At 37.1% G+C, this 11,986-nt stretch overlaps 1 protein-coding gene across 2 annotated transcripts; it reads left to right on the top strand.

Annotated features, from left to right (window-relative positions):
* Window positions 1-376: 376 nt before the first annotated feature.
* On the top strand, window positions 377-11,288 carry cfap206 (cilia and flagella associated protein 206). Of its 2 annotated transcripts, none has more exons than XM_008398500.3 (12): window positions 377-562; window positions 711-794; window positions 1,899-1,989; window positions 2,976-3,164; window positions 4,429-4,596; window positions 6,049-6,263; window positions 7,253-7,372; window positions 9,369-9,567; window positions 9,716-9,856; window positions 10,142-10,335; window positions 10,584-10,727; window positions 11,022-11,288. In XM_008398500.3, exons 1-12 carry the CDS (start codon window positions 455-457, stop codon window positions 11,247-11,249), a joined length of 1,881 nt encoding a protein of 626 aa, XP_008396722.1. In that variant the 5' UTR covers window positions 377-454; the 3' UTR covers window positions 11,250-11,288. The 2 variants fall into 2 exon arrangements, with proteins under 2 accessions (XP_008396722.1, XP_081458296.1); XM_081602170.1 differs by having other exon boundaries at window positions 457-562; window positions 711-816.
* Window positions 11,289-11,986: the final 698 nt, after the last annotated feature.

The following is an 11,986-nucleotide window of genomic DNA, read 5'->3' as shown; positions in this document are numbered from 1 at the left end:
CTGGCAGGTTGCATAAATAATATTTACAATGTTTTGTGACCTTCGATTAAAACATGAAAATTAAAACACTTTTTATTTCTATATTGCACATGGTTTTCATAGCCTGTTTGACTTTTAAATTAGAATAAAGATATTCTTTATTATTCCTCAAAAGAACATGCAGGATGAGTAAAATGGCAGGCAAATGGAAAAATGATCAAATGATGATCTAAACTATCTTTTGTAATATTGTTTATAAATATCTAGACTTTTGCCAATATGTTTTTTTGACACGGTCTTCAACATTACCAAAACAAAGTCTGGTTTTGTAAAACGACTGCTGTTCCTTGTTTTTCATGCGCCTTTGCTCAACAGCGAGAACAGAGCGGCAGCGTCCTCTAGTGGACAACTATTTGATTGTTACCATAGCAGCCGGTTCTAAACACTGTAGTATCCGCTTTTTATAGGAGCAGAAATGTTTCGGGCTCGGACAGAAAGAGTGATTAAAACCATCATTTGTGAAATAGTGGAGGAGTGTGTGAATAGGGGACACTCGTTTTCTGAAACTCTGGTGGGATTCATGGTGAGTAACCAAGACCCGCCGGCTGGCAGCTCAACGGTTGCAAGTCTTTACTTCAACCAGCATTCGTTATGGAAACCATCACAGAACATTTTATTTCATAAAATATGTGCGCTGATATCCAGAATGTACTTGTAATGCTTCTGTTCAGGTGAAAGCTGTGGTGTTGAATCCAACAAACGGTTTTGATGTAGATCACACGCTCTCAGAAGAAGATGTCCAAAGACTCAAACAGGTCTGACGGTGCAGCTCACTCTGTAAGCCATCCAGGCTAAAAACATCACAGCATGTTGTTTTAAATGGCTAACTTTTATTAACTATTCTTCACATACATCTAAATAAAATGGCTTATTTGCATTTTAGAAGCCCGGTAAGGGATACAATCTGCTTAAAATCTTTAAAACCCACAAAGTTTGCATGGCAACAGATTTTTTGGTACAAACTGATTAATACAGATTTCCAAACAGCATAACTTGGCAGGTAATGTCTTCCAGGACAGGTTGAGTTTACAGCCTGGATCTGTTCAAACAGTTTGCATTTGTCCAGCTTGAACTGGAGCTTCTCAACAATCTGTTGTTCTGTCATCTGGGAGGCTTCTAAAGAATTTAATCAGCTTGTTTCAAAATGAAGTATACATTCTTCAGAACCACAGGAGACAACATGTAGGTGTAGTGATTAGTTTGGACTGTTGTCAATGAGTCACAACACACTGGTGCTGCAGTCTGTTCATCCACAGCAGGTGAAGGGTTTTTTGTAGATAAAGTAAAGTTTTATCTGCAGTTCTGTCATGGCCTAAATCAACAAAACCTGGTCTAGTTACGCAGGAGAGAAACTTATGGTGTGATATAGAGACCAGTGTAAAGGAGCTCTGTTCGCCCACTGACTGCTGTTGGACAGATGTACCGTCTCTAGATTATCTGTCATGGTGCACTTTGGTCACACTTCAACACATTTCAGCTTTAGAGTAAGTGAGTGCTGCAGCTCAAACTCCAAGCTGGGTGAAAATAAGAGGAACAGATGCTTTCTGAGGTGTATGCAGAAACGCTATTTGCACCTGGCAGGGTTTTCAAGGGTGTCATGTTAGACTGGGTGCCAAAACAATGGTGGAATAATTATTTCTGGACACCCTGCGTCACATGGAGTGCATACCCACCTTTTGCTCTACTGGCTGCGCTCAGTGCAAAGCAAAATCGTCATTGCCCAGAGCATGGGGCAATGACATGGATTTCAGAGCACAGTGGAGCTGGTGACACTTTTATTCTGAAAATCCCTCACAGGGCTTTTTAAATGTGAAGATGTGAAGCAGCCATGCCTCCTGATGAATTGTTTCTGGTTGCAGCTGTGCTTAGATAAGCTGACAGAGGAGTCCAGCCCAGGTCTTGATACCATCAAAATGCAACTTTATTTTGAAATGAATTATGCCTCGCGTCGTAAGTAATACACTTTAAATCTGTTTTATATGCTCCATTGACTGCTCTAGAATTTTTTTCATGGGGGATAATTTTATCTTTTTTATCTTTGAATGTAGTAAAAAAAATTTTGATTATAACTTTGATATTGTTCATAGAATGATAGTGAGTCTATTTGTTTTAAGAACAACAAATGACACTGGTGTCCAGGGTTACATTAAAATGAGAAACAATGGCTGTCTTTCAGTGACTTAAAGTATTTTACTGAATGTACTGTAAATGTCTTTGCTTTGCACCAAACCTGCATTTGCCTTTGCTTGCACATTTTACCATCCAGTAAAATGTATACTGGATGGTTCAATAGTTTACCATCTATTGAACTTTTTGGTAACACTTTATTTGAAGGGGGGTGAATAAGACTGACATAACACTTTCATAAACATGACATAACACCTGTCATGAACATGAATAAGCCTTCATGAATATTTATGACTGTTGTCATAAAGCGTCAATCGGTAAATTATGACACTTTTAATACAAAGTTGACATTATTCAAAATGTCTTTGTTATGACAACTTGACATTAACCAAGAAATCATTGCTATTTAAACTTTACCTTTAATAACATAAAGTTACCTAATTTTTAAAGTGCAATCAGTAATACTTTTATAACAAAATTATATCAGTAATGATTTCTTGGTTAATGTCAAGTTGTCATAGCAAAGACATTTTGAATAATGTCAACTTTGTATTAAAAGTGTCATAATTTACCGATTGACGCTTTATGACAACAGTCATAAATATTCATGAAGGCTTATTCATGTTCATGACATGAGTTATGTCATGTTCATGACGGTGTCATGACAGTCTTATTCACAACCCTTCAAATAAAGTATTACCAACTTTTTTAAAGTGCCTTGAGACACATGCTATTTAAATGGCACTATGTAAATAATTCATATAATGACTTTAATTTTTAAAAAGAGTAACAGACGTCTTTTTATGCAGGTGAGTTTCTGGCGGAGATCCATCGGATACTGGAGTTCAAACTCAGTGGAGTGCGTCGGGAGATTACAGACAATAGAGCAAAATCCAGGGATGATTTCCACACTCTGTACCATCAGATAATCACCTATATCCTGCTGAGATCTGCAGTAGGTTCACCTGCAAATTTCAGCTGTGTACAAGACACTAACGGTAAGTCACGTTTGAACTGCAGCATGCTTGTAGCATCCAAACAAGGTGATGGTTTTATGAGATTTAATTTATTCAAAAGCTGTCCCATTCATCATAGCATTAAAATCCATGTCACACCAGGCGCTGAAACACATAACCCATTTTTTACAGTGTTTCCATTTAAATGCTGTTATGTTTATGCCAAATATTGACAGACAAAATACAGATTAAATGTAAAATACAATTTATAATCAACACACTTTATTACTCTCCAGAGGGGCTGCCAGTATGAAACAATATTTCTTGTTGCTCTGTAAAAAACAAGCTAACTGCTGTATTTGGGGGAAAACAAACTAACTTTTATGCAGCAGCAATATCAAAAATAAAACTATACAGCTCAAACCAGAAGTCAAATACTTCACAACATAAATATCAAAATTACTGACAAAACATTAACGTTTACTGTAATAAAAAACACTTATGGTTATTCTTATGATTATGGTTACTGCTTCAACAAATGGAAGAAATGATGCTGAATGATGAGTAAATGATGCTCCAATGTTTCATGTCTGCAAACTGCAAAAGTCTCCTCTTGGAGATTTGGTACCAACTTCACAGTGTGAGTTAACATACACATTTCATAAGTTAATATGTTATTTATAATCTTTTTGATTCACCTGGTTAGTAAAAAAAAAAAATATCCAGAAAAAAACAGTAACATCAACACCGAGGAACCCAGCAGACAGGTCTGGAGAGGTTGAAGGCAGAGCTCTGCTCAATCCATCATCTTTTAGTGGTGGATTGATGGATTATGGTACAACTGCAAAGGACATAATCCATCCATTTTAAACATCACCAGTATGAAGTGGAGGTGGTTGAGGAATATAAATACTTCAGGGTATTTATCTGGACAACAGACTGGACTAGAGACACAACAGTGAAGCAAGCAGGGACAGAGCAGACTGGACTTCTTCAGGAAACTAAAATCCTTCATGGTTTGCAGCAGAAGGTGCAGATCTTCTATCAGTCTGTTGTTGAGAGCGTCGTCTCACGTAACTTTTATTTAAAAGAAAAAAAATGTTTTTTGACATATTTGTTACAACTCTTCCTATGGTGTGATGGTGCAGTATGACATAGAGAAAACTGAACTGAGTCAGAATGTTCTTTGGCTATTCCATATTTCATCACCTTAATCCATGTGGCTGTGGAATGTGTCAGTTACTGTCGAGGGCATGTTGTAGTGATGATGATGATGATTTCTGACTCTCTTCCTCTTCTCCTCCAGCTGCGCTGCAGAGTGTCTTACCCCTGAATGATCTGGGAGCGTTCCTGGTTCTGTTGAAGAAAGACAAGGAGCAGCAGCTGAAGGAGCTCACCATGATTGTAACAGGAATCCGGATCTTCAATGAAGCTAGCAAGCAAAAAGAGGATCTTTTAGGCCTCCACAAATTAAGTACATCTTTCAAAAGTTAATCTTTGATGAATTATTTTTAAATAAAGAATTAAAACACATAAGCACAAAGCTTAAAAATAGCTGACATAAAAAATATAATTAATACACATTATATAATTTATTTGCACTTCAGATAAAACCTAATTAAGTAACCAACTATTATTCCCATTAAGGGCCAATAAAATCTTGGTGCGACCCTAGTCACATTTAAAAGTAAATTAAATTAAAATAAAAACTGCCTAAAATTGATAAGTATTGTTTGTACACCAAGTATATTTCAGCTAAATATATTTGGTATACAATTTAAATCATTTGTGTGTTAAGTCCTTTAGTGTGTAATGTCTGCTGCTTGGTGCAGTATTTTGATTTGCTGTATTTGGAGAGAACATTCTGAATGAAAAAACCTGCATATTTATGACTGCAATAAAAGTGAACAACAGGATGTAGTGAAGCCAGTTTCAAAAGTTAATCTTTGATGAATTATTTTTAAATAAAGAATTAAAACACATAAGCACAAAGCTTAAAAATAGCTGACACAAAAATGTTCAGTTTCAGCAAATTCATGACCAACCATCCCATTGATTTCAGTAGCCTGCTCCTGACCAGGCTAGCAGCCAGGCTCGGTTAATACTGGAGCCTCGTCTGTTCAGTCAGAAACTAACCATGTTCATCATTCTGTTTTCTTATCTGTCTCATTTTGTCTTTTTTATCCAGCTGCATTAAAATACCACTATTTCATTTTGGTATTCAGTCAAATACTGTTATTATTTTAACATTGTGATTGTGGAATATATCATTGTCAATTTTAAAGACCACTGTTCTAAGTTTGACAAAAAGGTCTTTAATAGACCATTGCAGTATTGAGGGAATTAGACAAATGGATCATAAAGAAACAATCGGTATTGTAATTAAGCCAGTAGTAGTCATAGATTACGTACTTTACTGATTCATTTTAACTTAACTGAAGTATGTTCTCTGTAGGCTCATCTGCAATGATTTCTACTCTGATCTCACCATTATGTGGTCTTTACTATAAGAAAACATGATGCAGCCATCAAGTCAGTGCACTAAGAATCCCAGCAGTCAGCCAGGACTGACCTGACTGCTGCTGACCCAACAAAGAAGCTGAGATGACATTCTCATGCTCAGATCTTCATAAATCAGTCCTTCACTCATATTGTATTAGCTTATTAATAGAGTCAGATTTCTTAATTACTTGTTGGTTTTTTTTGCTCTGTTTTGTTGAGATCTTGGATCTCAATGAGACAACCTGTATAAATAACATAGATTTTTAAAGTATTTTTTCTAAGTAGTGCATATTGTTCATAGTCCATATTGGACCCTCAAATACTTAACAGAAAACTTTATACCTCCTACTTCTCATGATTATGTAAAATATTTTTAAATGTTGTCCTTTTTCACTCTGTTCTGCCCTTTATGTTGTCCTGGCAGTGCCTGCAGTTCTCCAAGAAGCACTTCAAGTCAGTGATAGAAGCATTAAGAATGAACTAAGCATCACACAGGGTTTGGTGTGGAGATACACGGCTGTGCTGGAGAAGCTAACGCACCCCAACATTCAGTCTGCCCAGTGTGAGATGCCCATCACCCAGCTCAAACAGGCGCTCTACAACGTCAGGCAGCATGAAAATTTCCTAAAGATTTTACAGGTGAGAAAAAAGGTGGGGTTTGTTTGGTCATGTTACAGTGATACCGATGCAGTGGAGTGTCTAGCAGACGCAATGTAGGCGGAGTGGTCAACATAAATTTACATGTCTAAAGGGGGGAGACACTCAACATTTATCTAAGCAACATTGGCCTGCAAAAAGTTACAATAAACTGCAAGATGAATATGACCCACATTTAACCCCACTGATTAATTTGTGGGAAAAAAACACCAAAACACAATAATAATATTTGAGTGTGTAAGATGCTGAAAACTTACACACTCAGTTAAAATACAATCACAGTATTTTAACTGTGATTGTTAGGAGAAAGAAAAGTAATAAAATGTGGCTATTAAAGAGATAAAAGTATTTATAAAATGTGCATTAATGACTGCTTGTCAGATAGTTAGAAATACTAGGCATGATAGTGATCCTGAAAAGTCTAATTCAGGAGACGACTAACTGGACTGTAGTAACATCTGATCACAGACATGTGAAAACAAACTGATGAACAAACCGGGTTTCATTTCAACAAGGACAAAAAGAATTCATCAAGAGTTTAGTGAAATGTTTCTTAAAAGCTTCATGGAATATCAAAAATATATACTAATACCTGATATAAAAATAAAACCCGAGTTAAACATTTGCATTGTTTTCATTTTTAAAAGTCATGTCTGCTGGCGAGAAAAGCATAAGAAATTTGTCACAAATCTGGTTGTAGAAGAATTGAAACAATGTTTAATTATTTTCCATTGAAGAAACTTTTGTGATAACGCATAGATATCACAAATCGTATTAAGATATTTTAATATCATTTCATTATACAGCATATAGTAATAAAACAAGACAGCTTTTCTTCATGGAAATTGATCATAAAAACTGATCAACAGATGAATCAAAGTCTGGTTAAAAATAGTTTAGATGATACAAGAAATAGTGTGCAACAGCAAAATATGTACTTAAGAATTAATATGTTTCCTCTTTGCTGCCAGTCTGATGCGAGCGTATGTTGCCAGCATATGGAGAGTCAACAGGAAAAGCTTTCATCTGTGTTGAAGCAGTTGAGACAAACTGTGCAGCCAAATACAGCCATACCAGGTTCAACAGTCTTTGTAAGTGCTCTACAGTGTACAGCCTTTTCTCCTTTTAGTATTTATGTTTATCATCTGAAATGAATTTTAAAAATATGAACCTCGGAGGAGTCCTGAGTTATATTTTAGGTAAAAACACAAGGAACAGCGGTAAGCACACTACCTTCCATCTGTGTTGTGCTTTAGATATAAAAGCTCTTAGTTACTCTGCTGCCTCAAAAACACACTAAAGACCAACATCTACTGCTACTGCAGCTAAATCAGCTTATTCAATACAGCACTCATATAAACCATCCACCTATCTGGAAAAAGAGATCATATGGGGAGGGCTCATCCTAAGATTTGTAATGTCCTTGAAAATATTTGAGAGCTTAAACCAGATTCCTAAATTCTACATTAACTGCATAGATAATCCCAGACATACTGAGGCAGTACTGGCTTGCAGGATGCATTTAACACAGTGTTTAATACAGGCCAATAGATCGTAATTCAATGTTTTCCCCCATTTTCCTGAAAACATGACAATGTTTTATTGTGACTCCAAATCCTCCATATTTAAAGATAGCCATGAATGTCCAAAGACCATTTTTGACTTCTGACTTTGTTTTTCTACATAAGAAATGTTGCTCTATTGACTCATAATAGTCATTTTTATTCTGTCACAGGCTCACAATTGTTTCTGTAGAGTATTATATGCTTATCACAATAAACAGTGAAAGAGAATAATGCTTAATTTCTTTCAAAATAAACATCATGGTCCAGTTCTGAAGCTAGAATAAAAATTGTTTACATTTTTTCAAGATTATTGGACCTTAACCAAACTCAAGTATCACTGTATTTTCAATATGTTGTACATGTATTTGCTTTCTAGTCAAGCAAAACCCACCACCCCACCACCATGGACAGGCCCAGACACAAAACAGGCTGCAATTCATCACTTTCCTAAAATATTGGCCTGAATGTTTGTTTTTATCTTTCTATTTTTTTATTTTATTTTATTTTATTTTTTTTTACCAAACGTGATTTTTATTTTTAGCCTACATCAACATTTTGCAAAAAGGATTTTTTGTCAAAATCACTTTTGGCAAAAATAAAAAATAAAAATACTTAGACCATTTTTGACACAAAAGACCAAAAATGACCATTAGGTGAAAAATGATAACTGCTGTTTTTTTATGGTCTAGCTAAAGGTCTTATCTTTGTTGAGGTATGCACTTAGTTTGTAGCAGATCTGTCCATCCATCCATCCATCCAACCAACCAACCAACCAACCAACCAACCAACCAACCAACCAACCAACCAACCAACCAACCAACCAACCAACCAACCAACCAACCAACCAACCAACCAAAGCTTAGCATCATCTCAACACCGATTAAAATCAAAATCAGTGCCTTGAAAAAGTATTCACTCTCTTACAGATTTTGTTTATTTTCTTTTCTGTTCCATTTAAATATTTCAGCTTACCAAACTAATGTTAATCACAGACAAAGATAACCTGAAGACCCCAAATTAGACAATATTATTATCACAAAACTTATGCGTTAAATGTTCTGCTGTTGCCACGGCTCCCTGCATGAACGCTGGTAAAGGCTGTGTGTGCCACAGACAGAGAGCAAGAACGACATGGTGCTTCAGCTAGAACAGCTCCTACCTGTTACTGGAGGAAGTACAGCTCATGACAGAGATCTTCACACACCCACACACCTCATCACACCAGAAGGTAAAAGCTCCACAATACTAGCTATCTTAGAAAATAGGTTTAAAACAACAATAAAGTCAATAAAACACTAAAACAAAAGTAAAAGCAAATGTCTCTGTAAAATGTGTTGTACAGAGAGTTTTAAAGGGGCATTACTGATGTGCAATAGGAGATTGTTCTATAATTTTGTAGCAGCAACACTAAAAGCTCTGCCTCCTCTGAGCTTCATCTTGCTGTGCATTGTGTCTTGTATATCTTTGATGTAGTTGAAACAACTGCTACTGATCAGTTACTTATTGAACCTTGTTTTTTCAGCCGTTGTTCAAGACTGTGACAAAGTTGTGGTTTGAGCTCCAGGATGAGGCAGAACTGCTCCACATTCTCAGTAACATCACAGTCGGTCTCAAACCCTTCCTCGTCTCCCAGGCTAAGAGGTTTTCAAAGGCGTATATAGACAGCCTGCTGGAGGAAACAGAAGCAAAGACCGACGCCAATAGACTGGCAGCGTCCTCAGGTATGGCAATGTCACTAATGTAGTCAACCCTGAATGTACAAATAAAACATTTTGATCAAGTTTAGTTAAAGGCTAGAAAAGTAGACTTTATGGAGTGATAGTGGATTTGAGGGTTCAGGCTTCTGCTGTTTTCTGATTCCTCCTCCAGTTGAGCAGATTGACCCGAATCTGCTCAACACACAGGCCTGGCTCCTGCCTCATGCAAATGACAGACTGAAGGAGCTGCCGCTAGAGTACAATGGTTTCTGTGGCTACATGTTCGTGAACAGAGACGGTCTGCTAATTCCAGGTAGTGCTCACTTAAAACACAAAGAAAATCACACACAAAAAAAAATAAAAATCACAGAATTAGAGAACTTTATCTCCACTTATTCATATTATAAGAAGCTTGATTATTTGCCCATCAGTAAGTTTTTCCATTTATTGTTGTCAAGAGTACAAAACCTTTTGACATGCATGTGTAAATACAAAAGCAATTCTTTGTTTTTAATCCATGCCCCCATTTCATATCAGAAACAAACTGGAGGTTTAGTTAATTTGGGGCTTAAAATAAAGTAAATATCTATTATTGCAGGAAATCCGTCTATTGGAGTTCTAGAACACAAAGAGAGGTTCTACGCTTTCAGCTCCAGGGAGGCAGCTTTGGCATTTGCCTCCTCTCCAGATGACTTTGTTGCTCAGGTGGCAGAAAAATCCAAATTTTTCCCAGAACTTTTTCAGCTTCTCAGACTCCATCAGCAGCTTCCCAGTGTGCGCTCATGCTCTGAGGTTGGTATCTTTACCAGGGTAATGTGGCTCTTTGTTCTTTTTTTATTAATTTGGAACATTTCACCAAGAAAGTAGTTTCATTTTGAAAATGAAACTCCACAGTAAAATGTATTTCCCTTTTTGTGTAACACCAACTGAACTCTTCAGTTTCATAGTGAACATCTTGAGTGCATATGATTTGTTCCCTTGTTAGCTTTAGGAACACAGCGTTCCTGATCTCAGCTGCTGTCTCTGCTGTGCTTTTGCAGAGAGAACCAGGACAGAGTTTATGGCCGATGCACATCAACAAGCGGGAAATTGGAATACAAACCGACACCCACCCAGTGGAAACACACATTGACAAGTCATACGAGTGGAATGAGTGGGAACTAAGACGAAAAGCCATTAAACTGGTGAGCCAGACCCATACATGTTTAATAGTGTCCACAGGCATGAAACCAGTATACTGCGTGTAGCGCAGTATACTGGATATATGTTTCAATGCATTAAGCAATATATTCCTGTGTATGAAATTTTATATTTATATTTTCCAATGCATTATAAAGTTAAGAGTTGTTGGTGTTTAAGACCAAACTGATTTCTGCTTTGTATTAATGTATCTCTAGTATCTTGAATGTCTGCCGCTGCTGCAGCACAGATTGATAAACCTCAGTCTAATAAACCTATTTTGTGCTCCATAATCTAAGGCTAATATTCGGACAACAGTTACTCACTCAATGCAGACCAACTTGAGCCACATGAGACGGGACAACGTTAGCCAAACATGGCCGCCGAAGGAAGCTTTCTCCCAAACCACGAGAGAGAGCGGGAGCAACGTCCCCAACCCTCAGACATACCTGCAGGGTCTGAGGGGGCAGAGAGATGCAACGGTGTTGAAAGTAGACCTCACCAGACCTGTTGAAGAAAAACCTTGATGACAAACCTTTGATGAAATTAAAGTTACTGTGAGCAAATGTTTTCATAATTTCATCATCATCTATGTATATGTATGCTTGTGGTTTGTTTTGTGCCCGTGTCTCTTCTAACCAGTTAATGGAATTGGAACTCAGAGAAGTTGGACTTAAACTTTAGTGTCGTCTGACCATTTCCTTGTAAAGTTGTACAGAACACATTTCCTCAGCAAATGCAATTTCAAAGTTTCTAGAATTGGTACGTTAGACTGTGTGTGGCTAAGCACACAGACACAGCATCTGGAGACTTGATAGAGTTCCTGCTTGTGTCTGTAATCAGCAGTCTTCCAGTCTGATGTCTGGATTTAAAGCACAGCACAGCTCAGTTCTGCAGGCAACCAGTGACACCTCACACACTGTGGACTCTTTGGTCCTGGTTCTTCTGTGGATCATCAGATCCTATTCTGACACTTATAGCATGGTGTATAGTCAAAGCTTTCCCTCTACAGGAAATTCCCCTCATAGGGAAATTCTGTCCCCTGAAGTTCCATCTTAGGTTCAATACTAAACTTGGCTTTTTCTCACTACAAGGCCAGTGTGCATGTATAACTATCTCCAAAACAAACTCAAGCCCTTTTCAATGGTTTATGCGAGGTTAGATCGTGGATGTCCAGTAATTTAAATTAATCTTAATGCCATTAAGGCCTACATCATTTTTGCTTGGACATTAGCACATTGGTAATGTCTCTGGTTTCAATGTT

The sequence above is a fragment of the Poecilia reticulata genome, chromosome 21 (genome assembly GCF_904066995.2).
Source record: "Poecilia reticulata chromosome 21, P_reticulata-male-v2, whole genome shotgun sequence".
Taxonomy (NCBI): Eukaryota; Metazoa; Chordata; class Actinopteri; order Cyprinodontiformes; family Poeciliidae; genus Poecilia; species Poecilia reticulata.
Note: the sequence above shows the minus strand (reverse complement) of the source record. Positions and strands in the feature narration are given on the sequence as shown.